This window comes from Taurulus bubalis (assembly GCF_910589615.1).
Source record: "Taurulus bubalis genome assembly, chromosome: 6".
In the NCBI taxonomy this organism is placed as follows: domain Eukaryota; kingdom Metazoa; phylum Chordata; class Actinopteri; order Perciformes; family Cottidae; genus Taurulus; species Taurulus bubalis.
This window is the reverse complement of record NC_136594.1, coordinates 7,505,044-7,523,153: the sequence shown is the minus strand read 5'-3', so window position 1 is coordinate 7,523,153 and position 18,110 is coordinate 7,505,044. Positions and strand designations below refer to the sequence as shown.

At 43.3% G+C, this 18,110-nt stretch overlaps 1 protein-coding gene across 1 annotated transcript; it reads right to left on the bottom strand.

Moving 5' to 3' along the window:
* Nucleotides 1–238: 238 nt before the first annotated feature.
* fam193a (family with sequence similarity 193 member A) lies at nt 239–17,321 on the bottom strand (the record flags this gene model as incomplete). The annotated part of the gene is made up of 23 exons (XM_079220351.1): nt 239–1,242; nt 1,845–1,926; nt 2,666–3,566; nt 3,711–3,953; nt 4,210–4,396; nt 4,531–4,813; nt 5,138–5,503; nt 5,604–5,826; nt 6,624–6,902; nt 7,167–7,313; nt 7,479–7,635; nt 7,766–8,008; nt 8,795–8,907; nt 9,000–9,074; nt 9,176–9,250; nt 9,382–9,529; nt 9,778–9,902; nt 10,037–10,283; nt 10,946–11,113; nt 11,208–11,383; nt 13,844–14,086; nt 15,951–16,019; nt 17,100–17,321. The coding sequence occupies 23 exons, from the start codon at nt 17,319–17,321 to the stop codon at nt 1,149–1,151; spliced, it is 4,866 nt and encodes a 1,621-aa protein (XP_079076477.1). The 3' UTR covers nt 239–1,148.
* Nucleotides 17,322–18,110: the final 789 nt, after the last annotated feature.

Below are 18,110 nucleotides of genomic sequence, written 5' to 3'. Positions count from 1 at the left end.
GCTGGTCTGTAAAACAGCCAACTGTCATTTTTACGTGCCATTCTTTCATAACAGATTAAACAAATACATTATGACGTGCACATTTGTGAGCTTTGTGAGTGCGCTTCTGTCCCAAAACTATTTATTTCCATGTATGTGTAGTTTTAAGTGTTCATGCCCCGTTATTGGAACTTTCTACAGTGTGTAAGAAATAAGATTTGACACAAGACGCATAATCCTGCCATACTACTGTATTCCATCTTTCAAAAAAGAAAGACAAGATTTAATATTACTTAACAATATGTTAAAAGTAGCCAGTTTGGCTTCAGTGTTAATACAATATACACTCTATGACAGATTGATAGTGTGAGTATTGTTCTTTTTCGATTTCATTCTGAAAGTATTCTGATACAAGCTGGCTACAGGTCAAAAATAAAGAAAACAAAAACTGTAACTGGTACACTTTTACTCAACAGTTTGTTAAACAGAACTTAAAAACCAAAAAAAAAAAAAGAACATTGTCAAGTATTACGCTTTCCTCCTTTCTGTGAAACAGGGTGGTTGGGGGTGTGGGTGGGGAGGGGGGAGACCAGCTGACCAAGCCCGTTCCCTTGCCAATCATGTGGATGAGATGTCGTGCTAGGAACGGGAAACGATGGGATATTAAGCCACAATATCTCAAATACAGCTTTTAATTAATTACATTTCTCTTTTTTTTTGTTTTGTTTCCATTGTCTCTTTTTTTTGGAAGGAAACCATCCAGACATAGTAAGCATCTTTTGACTACAGGTAAGCCATTAAAAGAAAAATAATTTCAGACCATGGCCTTTTAAGTCAAAAGAAATGCCCAACTCGGACTAAAAGCACACAAGCACGCAAGGAAAATTAAATCAGATGTAAAGTAGCATTTTGTGATTCTTTGTGTCATTTAATTTCATTTTTCAGTTTTCAGTTCTGCAGGTGGAATCGATCCAGAAGGGTCCCGGTGTTGGAACCCCACAGCGACAAGAACAAAGCAAGGCAGCGTGGGTGTGATTTGGGCACAGCAGGAGAGAAGTTCTGGGAGGACAACAGCTGGGTGGAGGTTGTGGGATGAGCGGGGGGGAACGTGTGGGTTGGTATAGCTGTTGAGGTACTGATTGTGTCCCGACAGTCACTGACCAACAGCCTCAATGTGCAGCGAACGTAGCTTTCTTCAAAGTAAAGTTTGCCCAGTTGATGGAAAGCCGTTGGCGGGTCTGCCGGGCAGAATCCAAGCAAAACCTGCAGGAGAAACAAAAACAAAAAACATGAACACACTACGTCATTGTTTTTAAAAACCTGGGATGTTTTTGTGTAAGATTTATTGCCAGAACACATTCCGTGTAGCTCTGAGGTATAATAAATATACCAATTGCCTTCCTCATAAAATATTTATCTTTTATTATGGAAGGCAAATACAAAACAACATTGTTTATATCCTGGTTTGCTTGTCAGCAGCAATCAATGTGCGTCTGCCTCGTTGCTATTCAACTGTCAATCAACAGAACAGCGTATAACTGTGGTGCATTAATCCACTTATGACGACATTACTCCAAAGCGCTACTGGTGGCCAAAAACGCCACAGGGTACATTTAAAGTTGACAAAAAGCTTTCAGGAATATCTCATCAGTTGGCACACGTTGGGTGTGTGTGGATATATATATATATATATATATATATATATATATATAGATATATATATATATCTATATATCTATATATATCTATATATATATATATATATATATATATATATATATATATATATATATATATATATATATATATATATATATATATATATATATATATATATATATATATATTTATGGCAATACACATACCTTTTGAAATATTCCACCTCCCTCTCCGTTTCATCCATTTCAGTGGTATCCAGGTCGATGTCTTTGGGTAAGAATACGTCATCTAAAACAAAATAACACAAATGCAAGTTAATTGCTGCGATGTTTAATATATAAATGACTTTTCTAAGTGCATTATGAAATTAGTCTCCGAGAGGAACTTGGATACGCATGGCTGCCAATGTTTCAGTTGGAAATGATGCACATAGTAGCTTCGAATAAAAGAGAAAAAAGTATCTGAATGTAGACGGTTTGTCAGAGGAATAAAAGCTGTAGCAGCCACAAGTGAGACAAACCTGAATCCCCAAACAAAACCATCTGAGCAGATCAGCAGATTCTGGACCAGATTGTTGTAAATGTTCTCTAGCCGCCCGCATTCGCTTGGTTGTCGTTCAGCAGGTTTAAAAAAAGGCCAAAGTGAGAGTAGGCAGAGTGTTCACATCACTTTGAGATTGTGTTTGGGGCCCAGTTTCACCACACGTTGCAAATAAGTAGAACACTAATATTTGTGACATATTGTAAAACTACTTTAAGCATCTCATAGAACCTGCTCCTGACAGTGAGACGTAAAAGGCAGCAATCTGCAGTGCACACATTCACTAACAACGCTGTGATACCACACACCCACACCCACACACACACACACGAGGAAATAGATCTCCCCGTTAAGAACACAGTTCGTATTTCCTGCACCAGCATGATGTCTGGGAAGCCACGCCTGTTATTTCAGGAGTGAGACAACTACTTGACATAACACACACACCCGAATCCTCAAAATTTCATTGTGAATTCCCAAAACCAACCTATTGAGGTGTTCATCTTGTCCCCCTTCTTCTTCTTGCCCCTCTTGGTCTTGCCTTTGGGCTGTGGGGATTCTGCACTGGGATGTTTGCCATTCTGCTCAGACTGCGAGGCTGGAGGGGGTGACGGGGAAGGGTTTGACACAGGTGGACTTCGCCTGTCTTCCTTTGTTTGGGTCAGCGGTTGTTGTTGTAGCTGCTGATGCTGCCTTTTTCCACCACCGCCTCCAATGTGACACCTGTCCTCCCTCCTCGGTTCAGTGGTTGGGAGGGGAGTCAGGGCCTCAGCAGGCCTGATTCGCGTTGCTTTGATGTCTGGTGTAGTGGGGGTGGTGCCATTCGCTAGCTTTGCTACCACATCTGAGCTCCTGAGAAGCTCTGGGGCTTTCTTTACAGCAGCCTCACAAGAGGCCACCTTAGAAGAGTGCTTGGCCTTTACTTTACTGTTGACCTCAAGCTGGGATGTAGGAGTGCCATTGTGGAGGACGGCCTTACAGTTGGGGATGTTGGTCTCAGTAGAAAAGCCCCTCTCACTAGTGTGTCGTGGGCTGTGCTGTGTGTTGGGGCGGGGTAAGGGCTCTATTCTTGGTTCCTTCTTTTCGGGGAGCCTGATGAGGGTTTGAAGCAGTGAGTGTGACTTTCCGTTCTGTAGGTTATCTAAGACGTTCTGAGCTGTCTGTCGGAGGGGCTGTGGGTTGTTTTGTGGCGGAGCGGTGTTTTCCTTCGCTTTCTCTTTCTTTTTCTTCTTGGCCGCCCGATGTTGCTGCAGCTCTTGAAGCCGGAGCAGTTCCTTTTGAAGCGCCGCCTCTTCCTCTTGCTGCCGCTGTCGTCGTTGCTGCTCCTCCAACATCTGCTGCTCCTCCCTTTCACGGGCCTCTATTTCCAGACGGGCCTTCTCCTCCATCTGAAGCACACACAGACATGCATACACTTTCAGTATGCCAACAACTTCGGCCCAAAACAATGAAGTACTACCAGAGTCTCTGGTGCATTGCTGTCATTTAAAAAAAAAAAAAAGACTTGTGAAGTGATTGGGAGGGACGCTTACCTTCTTTAGTTTATGCCTGGCCCGTTTGGCTGCTTTAGAACTGGAGGCAGGTTTATTGTCGGCACTATTGATGAACTGCAATAGGTCCTCCACCCGCCTGTGGTCCTCCACCCCTCCTCCATCTCGCTCTATCACTGGTTGCTGCTCCTCCCGTTTAGGCTGCTCCTCCTTCCGCTTTGTCAGACGCAAGCGCAGCTTCTCTCGCATCTCTGCATAGTTTCGACTGGTAGGAGCAGCTGGGGGCTGGGAATGAAACAGAATGATCAAATACATTATTACATTAAGCTACTCTATGATTCACTAGATTGCAAATCTCCATTTTTTTTGTTTTACATTATGTACAAGGGGATCAATGCCCGTTTAAAATATATTAATTCTTAGCTTAAAACAAACTGAATGCAGAATTGAAATTCAAAAAGTACTGTATCCTCCCCCAAAAAACATGTACATTTGAGGTGAACATGCTAATTTCAGTGAGTAATAAATATGCGCCTCTTACCCCGCCATGCCCGAAGAACTCGCAGTAGCAGCAGTCACAGTACTTTCCTTCTTTCTGGTTTGTGGAGGTGGAGGTGGAGGAGCTGTGCTCGGAGCAGCTGTCCTCGTCCTGACTCTCCTCCCCGTCGTACGGCTGGTGCTCGTAGGCCCCATTCCCCTCACAGCGATGGCCTTCACAGTCAGGATCACTGAAAAGAATCATACTTAAAACTGGTCCCGAAAGATACAAACGCATATTTCTAATCGATCCGTCCCAGTCATTGGTATTATCTTTGATTAATGTCCTTCTTCGTGAGCCTGTAGGACATGCTGGTGGTCTTACCTGCAGACACTGGGTGGGGCACTGACGGGACCATCTGCTGAGGAGGCCGGTGGCTCGGCGGGCGGGAGGCACAAACCCTGGTGGGTCTCCATGAAGTCTGGGGCTGGAGCAGCCATCTTTGGAAAGGGCTGGGATCCCATTGTGGGAAGGTGCGTGGTGGGTGCTGGGGGCAGGGTGGGGGCCGAGAGTGGAGGGAGGGAGGTCAGTCCCGTGGGACAGTTTCTTGGGGGGGCTGGAGCGGGTTGCCGATGGTCCTCTTTACCTAGATTGTGAAATACATCGTCTAGAGGAAACAAAGATACATTGGTTGAGAGCATTGTTTAGTTTTTCTTTGATCTTAAAAAACATGCAGTTAATCACAAAGTTCACACAAAGTAGCAAGTTATCAGAAAACTAACTAGCACTCATATCCGTTTCCTTGATTTTTGTTTTGTGATCTGTATGTCTATCGGACGGTTAAAAAAAAAAAAAAAAAGGCAAAACATTTTTGCCTGATGGGTTTTTACAATGGATGTCACAACCCTGGAATGACGGGATGATTTTCTAAGTGGCCAATGAATCGGTCAACATCAGTGCAAATCGAAGCGTTGCTCCTCGCCCATATTACCTAAAGAGTTGGGTCTTTTAGATGCTAGGTGGATGGGTGGGTTATTACTTGACTGGACAGTGGTGGCAGTGCAGGACACGGAGGACGTGGAGGCGGAGGTGGCCATCACTACTCGGTTGGTCTCCATGAAGGCATCCTGGAAATTGTAGAGACACTTCTTCTTGGCGCCACTCTTCTTCTGCTGTTTGGCTTCTGAAGAGGAGCATGACGACGACGATGACGACGATGATGAAGACGATGACAATGACGAGGAAGCGCAGCAGGAAGGGGGTAGAGGGGTGGGCAGCGAGGCGTGTTCCCCTTGGGGGCCGATCGATGATGTTGGGGGGAGGGGCATGTCAGCGAGGGGCGGGCCAAGCATGTCACCTGTTGATAAATGATGACAGACAACTCATGCCGTCAACACTGTTTGACTTGCTGAATTTATTAGTGTATTGATTATTTCTGCAGTGGCAGGGAGGCTCACCTGGAAGGGACTCGGGCAACAGGACAGATGGATTCCAGCTCTTCATCACAGCGGCGTCCCAAAGGTTCTCAAACTTGAGCGAGAGGCACTGCAGCGAGCTGTTCCAGTCACCAGCTCCACATGCACCGCCAAAGCAGTTCTGGTAAACGTGCTCCGGCAATGACGGGCTGAAGGCCGGCTGCTTGGCCGCTGAGTGGTTTGATGTCGGGTTTGGGGGCAAAGGCTTCAGGAAAGGAAGAAATAAGTTACAAAACAAATCCTGTCACTAATTTGGGATTATGAGACACTGATTTGAGCTGGTGTATAATACGGTTTGGGATTGCCTTGGCCTGGATTGGTTCAGCCTGACCCCTTGTGGCGGACGATTAATACTACAGGGAAACTAAGTGAAACTGGAATATAACTAAGCTCAGTATTGTTCCTGGAAACTTAAAAAAAAAACCAGTGATAAGGAAATTAATACAATTCCCCTTGAAAGTACTCTCATCGCTATAATTACACACACTAGATAAAGAAAGTAATCAGGAGGAAAATATTTAATATTGTCACCTTCCTAAAATAATGGTTTTTCAGAAAACACAAAAAACTTGACCAAATGTAATCGGGGTGCACAAGCTGCCTCTATACACTGCACAACAGGCATACTGTAATACCGGTCAAATTATGTTATGATTACTAATATTATGTTCATTTTCATTGACAAAAATGCTAACTTAATTGCTAGCTTAAATGCTAGCTTAAAAATGCGAACTAACCTTGTAAAATTGCCTAAGTCACATTGTCTTTTGACTTGGCAAAATAAAAAGCCCTAAGTCACACTCTTGACATAGGCTGTTATACTATAGGGGTAGAATCACATGATTTAGTCAACTGAGGATGTAAGGGATTTTACCAGAGGTGGCCAGTATTACGAGGAGATGATTTAGGCCAGAACATTTTTTTTGTCAAAAAACGACTTGGGCCATTATTTTAGGATGGTGACGATATGTAGCCTTAGTGATGTATGGGCTCAATCCTCACCTTGTTGTGTGTGAGAGGAGGACTGGGAGGGTAGAGTGTAGGGTGCAGCAGGGGCCGGGAGAAGTTGTGTAGGGGCAGGTGGCCGTGGATGTGGGGGTAGAGGTGGAGGGCAGGGTGGGTAGGGGGCGTCTTGCTGTCTGTGAAGAACTGGTGTCCAACAGTGGGAGGAGGTGCAGCGTGGAGGCGACTAGGGGGCAGGCATGCGGCAGGGCCGAGGGCGGAGGAGCTGGGGTCTTGGTTGCACACGTGGCACTCGCAGGCATGCTGGACCTGTTCTACCTGAGAGTCGGAACACAAATTAAAAATATGTTCTGCAGTGTGTGTGTGTGTGGCAGAAACCTTTCTGGTTCCATATATTTCAATGTTAAGATTTTGCATCAACTTCAAATTATGTTTCGGATTTTTTTATTAATAAAAGATGAATTAATAATGAAAACTATAGTTAATCGCAGGTCGGCAAGTTATCATACTTTAAAGTATTAACTGTGTATGTGCAACAGGTTTATTGACTTTAGAAAGCTTATTAAAAAGGTGTTACCACACCTGTTGGTGGTTGTAAGAAGGTGGAGGGCTGATGGTCTTTCCTGAGGAAAGCTCCTCCAGCTGGCCCCTGGGCTCCCCACCGACCTCACCGTCAACTTCCTCCTCGTCGCCCTCTGATGAGCTGCTGCTGCTGGTCATGTGAGGAGACTGCGATAGAAATGTGTTGAACAAAGAAGAACCAATTAGGAAACAGGTGAGGAAAAGGACACAAAACTGGTAGCCCACTCATAACGAACATCAGTTTCATCATCCAGAAACTCGGCAGGGAATTCCACAACTAATCTTAGTAATGTTCCGCAGCACAGAACTCACCCCTGCCTTTAGTTCCACGTTTTCACATTCCCCATTGATGTCATTATGGAGGCCGTTCACAGCAGCGGTCACAACGCGGTTATCCTCATAACCAGTCATAGGGTAGATGTCCCCGAACTTACTGGACAACGGAGGCACTTCGTCATCATCACTGATACTAGAAGAAGAGGGGAAATGAGTAGTCGTGTTAGGGGAAAGTGTGGGGGGATTATTGTTTACAGGAAGAGGTGTGCAATTATGATCTGTGCCTAAATTTAAACAACCATTTTGATGGGACAGTAACTTACAAAGTGCTGGTATCTCCTTCAGCCAGAATGAGCCTTGGATGCTGCTGGATGGTGATGGGAGAACTGGAGTTGGAGCCAGAGGCTGAGCTGCCGGAGGAGAGGCTGGGAGGATGCACCTCTGCCAGGTAGTCGCGGGGCGGCTCCCCCTGCAGGGGCAGCTTGATGTGGAGGTCCTCAGCGATGGGAGAATCCATGATGCCACAGGTCAGGATGTGGGAGAGACTACAGTCATCACATGTGCACCTGTTGGTAGTGATGGACGATACGGACGGTCTCAATATTGCAAAACCTATGACACTATTATCAGTACCATTATTAGTATTCACATCGACTCATGTTCATCCCTTTTTTTACAATATAACAATTATATTTTTGATATAATACAATATAAAGAAAAAACAATAGGAACAAATTATTACCAAACCTCACATATTGGGGATAAAGGTAGGGCAGAATTAAAAGTCGAGCTCATGGTGGCCTTACTTTGGATAATAATTTAACCCAGAATTACAGATGCATCCATCAATGTAGAACACAACCAATAAATGCTTTGTTTTCACACTTTAGCTCAATGATTACGTAATATGGGCTCAATTCAACTCAAAGTTGGGGAATGAAATTGTTCATAGAATACATTTCTTTCATTTGTCAATAAAAGCAGTTTCAAGTATATTTAAAATTCGCTATATAACAGCCGCTTTTCTACCAACGCGCCAAACACGGGCGATCTCATGCACGCCAAGGCCAGTTTCCTGTCCATTGTCACTTCTGGTCTTAGGTCGCACCTTAAATAGAAATGTCTGATGAGAATTTGCCTCCTTGTCAGTCATCAAAAATACTTTTCACAAGTCACTCAGTTCTTATGATAAATTTGCCATATTTCACAAAGCAGAACTCTAGGTGGATTTTAGGGAAATAGTGTGAGAGTGCAATAGTAGAAAAGCAAATATTTTCCGTTCTAGCTGCCCCAAGCTCTAAATGGCGCGATAGTGGAAACGCTGGCTATTGAAAGTGATATGATAGACTCACCTTCTTCGATAATTGCAGTTTGGGCAGTCTGGAATACTCAGACGAGATGAGAGCATTCTCATAGTGTCTGTGAAGTTGTGGTCTCCGGTGGGGGGCTTCTTACTGTTCGGTAACTATAAAGAGAACAACATTTTAAAAAACGGCTCTGAGGGGCAGAACTACACAATTAAATCTGACGTGACGGCTCCGTAACACTGTGGTGTACCTGTTCTTCTATAAATCTTCTCTGCTTAAAGAACTCCCAGTCCTCCTTCAGCATTCGCTGCTTAGTCTTCAAAGTCTGGAAATAGGCAGATAATTAGAAAAGTAAATTTAAATGAATTACAATTTTAAGATACGATAACAAACTGACTGTTTCAATATCATTTTCAAGTCTCTTACATTTTTGCTAATCAAAGACTTGTGTGGCTCTGTTCTTTGGTTGGTGAGACTCTGACCCTCCACCTTAAAAAGCAGCTGCAAAAGAGTCACATTCTTAGAGCTTTAATTACGCAATCTTCATAAAGTACCACATTAAAAAAAAGAAGAAAAACGTACTGTTATTTCCTGTAGCAAATATGTTCATGCTTTGTCTCGGATGTATATACCTGTTCATCTACATAGTCATCAATCCTCTTCTCACACTCCTGCCATTCAGTAGCCACCGAAGCCATCTCCCTCTGCAGCTGATGGTAGCTTTCTAACAAGGTCCTGTACATATCTTCATTGTATGAATCATGGGAGGCTGTGCCATGTCTAAAACAAAACAGAGGCAAAATAAGACAAGTCATTAAAAGACACTTGTATGGTTTAATGGACAAGAGATGTGTAGAATTTGCGTTCACGAAGGTCAGCAGTTAATTTGCAACTTTTATTTTCTAAACTTCTGAAACAGTGGGGGGCAAATCGGTCCAAATTGGGTCAAGAATAGCAGATTAAGTTATAACGATGAACAATGAGTAGCTAATCATATCTTTCATTAAACTAGTACAACTATATCTTACTTCAGCTGTGCAACCAGTGCAGGTAAATTGCTGTGCAAGATCGGTTCAGAGAACACCAGATTCTCAAAAAGGTGCTTGTTGTGCAGCTCCCACGTCACCTGGAATTTCTGAAGGTGCTCATTTTCCTGAGAAAAGAACAACATTTATAAACATTGTCAGTAAATAACAGGCTATGAATTGCCTTTAATGCCACCTGTAGGGCAACTAAAACCGCATCTCTGCAAAGCTGTAGCTCTGGTGACACACGAGATAAACTAACCAGGGTGAGCAGAAAGCTGCTGATGGTGCGTGCAGCTTGACAGAGGGCGTTGTACTCCTCCAGCAGCAGGGAAATGAACTGGTAGGCCTGAGGAGGACCCAGGGCTGCAGCCACAGTCCCCGCAGGTCCTGTAGTCTTGGGCCCTGTCGATAGGTGCTTCAGTAGCCGCACCTTCATTTCCAAGACATATTCACGCGCCTGCTGCTCCAACCGCTGATACAGCTGGTACGGGTCCTTCTCACAGAGCCTACGGGGGTAAAAATTAGAAATGGTAAAACAATGAGACTGGACTAATGTGACTCTCCAAATGTAGACTGTGTCGAGTATTTCACGTGGCATTCTCCTCCCCCCCTCCGGCTACTCTGCACCCTTTATTTTGCGAGGGCAACGTCGCATTATCCTCTGCTCAACGCTGACCAAGACTATGTGGCTAGCTTTCAGAAATGACTTAGCAAGAGGGTCTTTTCCCCTATATACCAGATATAATAGATGCAATCAGACCATCCTTGAGGAGGTATGTCTTACTATGCAAGGTTCAGACTGGACAGGTTGGCGTAAATTAAAACAATAATAAAACTCTCAAAACTACGGCCATACAAAACTGGTTCTTTCCTTAACCTCCCCCTGTTTACAGTTTAAAATGTTCCCCCAGTGAGTCATGGCACAGCCGATGGTCCTGTTCAACAGGAAATACATCATATCAAGGAAATAAAGACGAGAGTTTACGGGGCTTTTAATCTGACTGATACAGTTGAGGTGGAAGTAGTTTCAACTTGTTGACATCATTCCTTTCGGTCGTCAGGCCTGATAGATTTGACAGAGGCTTTTTTTTGGGTAATGCATCCACAGTTCAATAGAGACCCCTAGTGGACAAACACCGAAAAGAGAGAAATAAGACCGTCACGTTACCTATCGACCAGCTCCTTCATGCCCTCCTTGTCCCTCTCTAAGGGCTGGTCGTGGTCGTCTGCTAGCGGCGTTCCTGTCTGACGGTAGATGCAGCGCACCAGGTAGCGAACCTCCGACCAGTGGTTCTGTAGCTGCTGTGACTCCCTCTCTGATTCAGCAGAGATCTCCCTGTGATCCAGGACAGGAATTCATGGAGAACTTTAAAAACGTAGAAAATTAAAAACAAGGAATTCCCTTTCAACGGCGATCCCTCTGAACTGACCGTCTCTCGTTGCAGGCTTCACAGCTGCACACTGTATCAGCAGGCATTGGTGCGGTGAGGTCCGGGACGGGGAGCATGGGTAGTGTAGGCACAGCAGTGGTCAGTCTGTCCCCCGTGGCTGCCTCCTGGCCCAGGTTTCCGTTACCCACGGGCATGTGCAAAAGGAAGTCCTGGCTCTGTTGGAAATATCACAAACGGCACACTGAGATAAATAACTTTTTTTTAAATTTTTTTTTTTACTTTCCTCAAGATGCAAGAGCGCAACGTTTTAAAGAAACTTAGCAACTGGCTGTGTTGTTTGTCAAGTCACAATTATTTCTGTTGATTGTGTTCATCGTATTCGATGTGGGCTGTGACAGTGGTGTAGTGGCTAGCCCTTTGTGTGGCGTTTGCATGTTCCCCGCGTGGCAGCTTGGGTTCACTCCGGGTTTCTTCTCAGTCCAAAAACACGCAGATTAAGAGGAATCGAGGACACTAAATAGTAGGCGTGAATGGTTGTCTGTCTCCATTTGTCAGCTCTGCAACCATCGCCCAATGTCAGCTGGGAATCGGCTCCCGTGACCCTGACCAGGATAAGCAGTGAAAGATAATGGATGTTTTGATGTCTTAAATCCAAAACATGCTGCAACAACACAGCATATGACGAGCACAGTAACTGTTAGCATAGTATCATGTGCAATACAATATATTTAGAAGTTTTTTTACGTTATTTCCCCAATAATGAAGGATATCTATATGAAGCTGGAACATCAGAGTTCTGAATATCGATATAGCTCAGCATTATTTTTCTCCTTGTTCACTACGGCAGCTACAAAGAAGAAATATGTGCTATGAACCGATAACAGAAGAAGTCCAGACAGAGCAGCTCGGATCAGCCAATCCAAGGAGAGTCCTGCGCCAACAGGAGTGTCATGAGGCAAGTGTTTTTTTAATTAAACCATTGTTAAGTTGCACACCTATGTAACTAAGAGAGGAGTCCGGCCGGTCTGGTCTAATCATCAACAAGCTACTGGCGCTAGAATGTTTCTGTTCAGGCCAACCTTCTGCAGCAGCTGCTTCACAGTAAAAGCTTTCCAGTGGTTTGGCTCTGTTTGCTACGGGGATCATGGTATCATGAGTCAGCATCAACCCCACTGATGTGAGGATGCAGAGGAACAATACATTAATGAGGAAACCAAACCCAATCCAAAACAGCCGAGGCACACCCTTGCTGACCCACAACAAGGAAACCAACCACTCCGACATACCTGACAACTTTAAAATAAAGCCTTATCAATAGTATATGTACCAGCTCAGCAATGCATCCATTACGACAACTTGAGGTACTCAATAAGGATTTGAGTTATACAACTTACAAGTGTAAACTTAAGCGAACAGGTCAGTAAGGCAGTGTGTCTTTGAGCCCATGTCATTGTAGTCAAGAAATCTTGCACCCAGCACGCTGTACGCATGCGTTATTTATGAAATTATGTTACAATGTTACAAAACTCCCCATTTGGTGTTTTTTTTTTTTTTCTTCTTCTAATTTTTCATTTCCTAATCCAAGTATATGCTTGATTAATGATTCAGGAACAAAACAGAACAAGTCAGAGACATGTCATCAATGTGTAAACAGCGAAATTATCCAGAATTTACCTCTGTGTTAATGCAATAATTGTTGTTAGCAGAGATGGCTACACATGATTTATGATAGATAAGAGTTTACTTGAGGCTCAGGTCACACAACTGAAATGTAGCACAGCAAAGTGGCAGAAGATATATGTAAACAGTAACCACAATCAGCCTTTGGCTCTGCTCAAAAAGGAATAATGGAATATGAAACTATTGCTTAGAGTCTAGACAACAAATGACTGCTCATAACTTGCACTTAATCAAATCACACAAGTAAAAACTTGTGTGATTTCAATCCAATACAAAATAAATAAAAGAGAGTGCCTTCAGTATATAGTAATGACTTTGTATTCCAGTAAAAACTATGTTTAATCACAAGATGTTTGCACTTTTACACTGATGATGTCCTCACGAAGACACATAGCCAGGCTGTCGAACATAAAGAAGCTCTTTATATGAAGAGGCATTAGTCTTAGACATCATGGCATCATACAACATAGGCCAGAGAGCATATTTACAGTCATGTACAGCTGGTGTGTCAAGCAGATCCAACTACTAAGTTTAAAGAACATTACGGTTACACATACTGAAAAGAACATAGTAGCCGTTGATTCATTGCATTGTCCTTTGTTTAAAGAGCTTGACAGAATTTGCCTAAATACTATTATTTAGCTGTAGATAAAAGTGAAGCAAAGTCCAAAATATTAAAGGATAGTATGTTGTTTGTAACGTTTTTTGTTTTTTGTTTTTTTAAACGGCAACAGCTGTTGCTCTGCTTCTCTGGCAAAGAAACGGATGTAAACACGAGAGCTACGCCATCTACTGAAAGACCGGCTGCAGCTGTGTGAGTTAACCGGCAGACATATCAGCACTGAGACGGATGCCGATTGGAAACTGTGGAATCGTTCAAAGAACTGGAAAACCCGCAGATCTCTCACTACACCCACAAACCTTTGTCCGTCGTCTTTGAACTTCAAACACCTTCCCCACAATTTCCAAACTCTGTCTGTACCCAGGTGCCTTACCCCCAAAGACTGCTCCAGAGCAGTGTGTCGGTCCTCCTTCTCCACTGTGCGCCTGCAGTCAGAGCACACCCACAGAGGCAGCTGGAGGGCGCTGGGCGTCTTGTTGGGCTGCGCCGTACCGTTCAGGCCCGAGATCCCTGCCTCTGGAGGCACGGAAGTGTCTTTGCGCTCACATCGGCATAAGAGGCAGCTATCGCCGGCCGTGTAGGGGGCCCGCTGGTTCAAGCCGAACGTGAATGGGGTCTGTGGTGAGTGTTTAGTAGGAGTGAGAGGAAGTAGCAATACATTATTAAATACAGTGAGATTGCAGTTATGTGTGCATTAAGTGTGATAAAACATTAAATCATGTAAATCAATATGGACTGTCAAACTAAAGCCTTTCTTTAAAAAGAATGTGCAAATAGAAACTGTCTCCAAGATTAACCAATACAGTAAAACTGCATGATGTCAAGGCAGGTCATACTCCTTTGTAAGCCATTGCATTCTGGGTCCGCCAGCTGTCTAAACCGCCCCTCTGCACGCCATTAAAACACTGGAACTTGCTCTTAATGTGCAGCCTCCTCAGTGAGTGAACCACAGAGTGGCACAACACACATAATTATGAGTCAGAAGTTTCAATTAATGATCTCCACAACAGCGCAGTTTGTCAGAGAGCACAAAGCCTTTGCATCTATTTCAGCAACATTTTATAAGTGTACCAGTAGTTTCCAGGAGATTCTCAATCTGTGGGTGCTGTGGGTTATTCAGCTTCAGTCACTCCTCCAGCAGGGGTATTTTTTGGGGAGTTCTTATCTTGCTTGTATATTTTGGTATACTGCAAAGGTCAGACGGGGCGTACCAACTAAAATAATCTGATTCAATCCAGTATAATTGTGTCACATTTGAATACATTTTTAACGCAACAAAAAAGCAGTACCCTACAATGTTCCTCCCGTTTTTACATTTTTTTTTTTAAAGCTTTTTTTTTTTGCCTGACCTATTTAGAGTAATTTCTTGTCTGCATAACATAAGCGGTGTGAACAACATAACAAAATCAGGTGTGGTGACAAAACACAATCTAAAAAAATTCAAGCAAAAGCCACATGACATTTTGGACATGGCAGGGTGCATTATTTGATTTGTTGTATGTGCTGAATAAAATATACATCGTTCTTAACAATACACGGGAAACACATTGTTACAGCGCAAATGATTACTTACTACACTGATGCACAAAAGCAGTACAACATATTTTTAACATGTTTAGTAATGAACATGTCAATACTTTTGTTAGAACTGCAAATAAGACTAATTTGGTTTTGATAGAACATTTGGGCTTTTTGACAAGAGATTTAAGATAAGATAAGATAGTCCTTTATTAGTACCGCAGTGGGGAAATTGCAGGATTACAGAAGCAAGAGATGGTAGTAAAATAATAAACAAGTAATAAATATAAACAGTATCAAAACAGTCATTATATTGTGGATTATTTTTACTGAGATACGGGCACGGTTCCTTGTATGCAGTAAGGCATACATTCAAATAACACTTATTTGGATATAATGTTAGTCATTAATTGTCCTGATGTTGTGACATTCAGTTCAGCTAATTACCTATGTTTGTGAATATTGAATTCAAGAAAATGTTTCGATGACAGTCACTTTACATATGGCGAGCTGCTAACAGTGCTGATAATGCATATGCAGCTTTCCAACACTGCTGTCAAAAAAAGGTGCTGCAGAGACTGAAATCACTGCTGTAATTGATCACTTAGGGCGAGCTGTTAATACGACGAGACTTCAGTCACGTTCCAGATGTGTAGCGTAAATACAGATGTTGAACCATCTTGGTGCCATGCTGCGGCAGAGCGCACAACGATTTGGTGCCCATCAGAATTTAATATATTCTTGATATTGGTGACAGTTAAGCCACTTCAGACACTAAACGTTTAAAATGTTATGCGTAAGGTGAATAAATGAAGTCTTGTAGTGCGCTTCCCCATCTAGTGCGCCTACAAATCTGGCATAAAAGGTGTAAATATGTTGGGATGAAAGGGGCACGGCTTCGGAAGATAAATCTATAACTGTGGCCTTACACAAACTTTTGGAAACACCGGATGTGAATTTACCTGAAGGACCCCGGAGAAGTCAGCATTCACTGGTCCTTCCGTAAACTGGGGTGTAACACTGTTGCTTACCTGAGGGACACAAACAACTCAATGTTTACACAGAACTTACACACTTGATTAATCAGAGTTAGTGTAACGACAATTCTTACGTTGTGAAAGTAGATGTGTTTACAATCTTCTAAAATGTGTGAAGTAATACCATCAGCCCTGCTCAGGGAAGGCAGATAGACTACAATATAAACACAATGTGTCCTTAACAGATGGTGAGGCGTTTGGCCCACTTGTACTTAGTAGCGTCTACTTGAGGTTTTCTTTACGCTTTTGGCAATTTGTGTAAAAACAGATTGACCCCAAAACTAACCAACTATCTTTCAAAACTACATCTTTGAGTTTAACTATCAAAACAGGTCGGTTACAAATAAATTAGCTCACATCTCATGGTGTCACTGTAACGTATGGGTTTGTGTGTCTACTTTTGTGCTAATGGCGTACAACTAAGCTACTTTGGACATATACAGGTAGTTAGTTTGTTTAGCGTATTTTCTTGTGAATATAATCATATTACACTCTTTATAACAGCAAGAAAAGTGGAAGGTCAGCTTGTACACATCGAGGCCCGACGGGGCTGAAGTTGTCAGTACTCCTCACTGTTAGCATAAGCTAGCATTAATGTGTATCTGCGTAAAAGCAGCCCCACGGTCCAACTGTATGAAACCTTATCACACTCCTAAATAATCTGCACCTAACGTACCTGGTCTGCATTTGCTAAAATAACAAAACAAATAACGCTTCTTGGGTGACTCAAGTTGTTGTCGATTCAGCTGCGATATCTTAACTTGAGCTAACGAGCGCACAAGTAGCCCGACGCTAATGTTTACGACAGTGTAACACAGATATAACGAGGCCAGTTCGACTACACGGCTGTGCGACTCGTCAGCCGACACTGCGGACCACGAAGCTGGAAAAACACCCAGCATTTATCTGCATGTAAACCTGTTCATGTCCAGCTACGCAAACGTTGGTTCGCTAGCTGCCCTCCTTGCATCGCTGTCGGGCCCAAATCAGATTTGTGTCGTTGATATCGCTGCTTAGCTAGTCGCCCCCCTTCCGTTTTGACATCCGCCGGTTCACAACGCGTGACACTCTCACCTCTCCGTTGATGCCCGTGATGGACCCGATATTCCCGCTGCCCGCACTGCCGGTTGTTAAAAAGCTGACGACCGAGGCAGGTGTTGCTGTCCCCGCACAACCCAGGGCCGAGGCAACCCCGGCCTTGCCACCGCTGGTATTGCAGACAGCGCTGCAACTGCTGCCACCGCCCCGCTTGTTCTTCCTGCGTTTAGCCCCTCGTTTAGCATCGGTTGGACTCATTTTTCCCCCCCCCACGAAATGAAGCGAGACAACGTGCCGTCCGGACGTGGCGGGGTCTCGAGTGGAATGTCTGTTGCGATCACTCGGGTGTGAATCCGGGACAGCGATTTAGAGACTCCCCAAAAACGACAGACACTCAGTTCCATCAAAGTGCAAACCGACTTCATAGATTCCAATATGGCCTCTAGCTGTGCTGCCTTCAACTAGGCAGCTTGCGTTGCAACGCAACTGTACGTCTCCCTCGCGGGGGCTTCTGGGAAATTGAGTTTGTTGTGTGATATTACCTTGTAGCAGAGCAGTGAAAACCCCAAAAAGTGGTTATAGCTGAGATAAACGTTGATGACTAAGACTTGACCCTGCAAAGCATGTTCTAAAGAAATGTAAGAAATATTTAGATATAAAGATATTGTACCTTTTGCACAGCTCAACCTGAAACTGTGTCTCATCTTTTTTGGCATCGTCAGTGATGGGAAAATGTCTCACAATGTACGAGCAATGTTTTGTACAAAACAATTGCATTATTCTACTATCATGTTATATTTTGATTATTTAGCTATGACAGACACTTTTAGGAAAGGGCGTACATGTATGATGTATGAAATAAACTTTCATGAAAGAGGACATTAATGCTTGTGATTCGTTCCAAACTGAAACAAAAGGAAACACAGTAATTAAAAATCATGTTTATATATTTTTTAATATACATTCTAGGGTTAGGGTTAGCCAACTTATATATTCATAAGTGTACGTTTACAAGCCAAATAGCCATTTTTTGTTTAAAATGTCTCT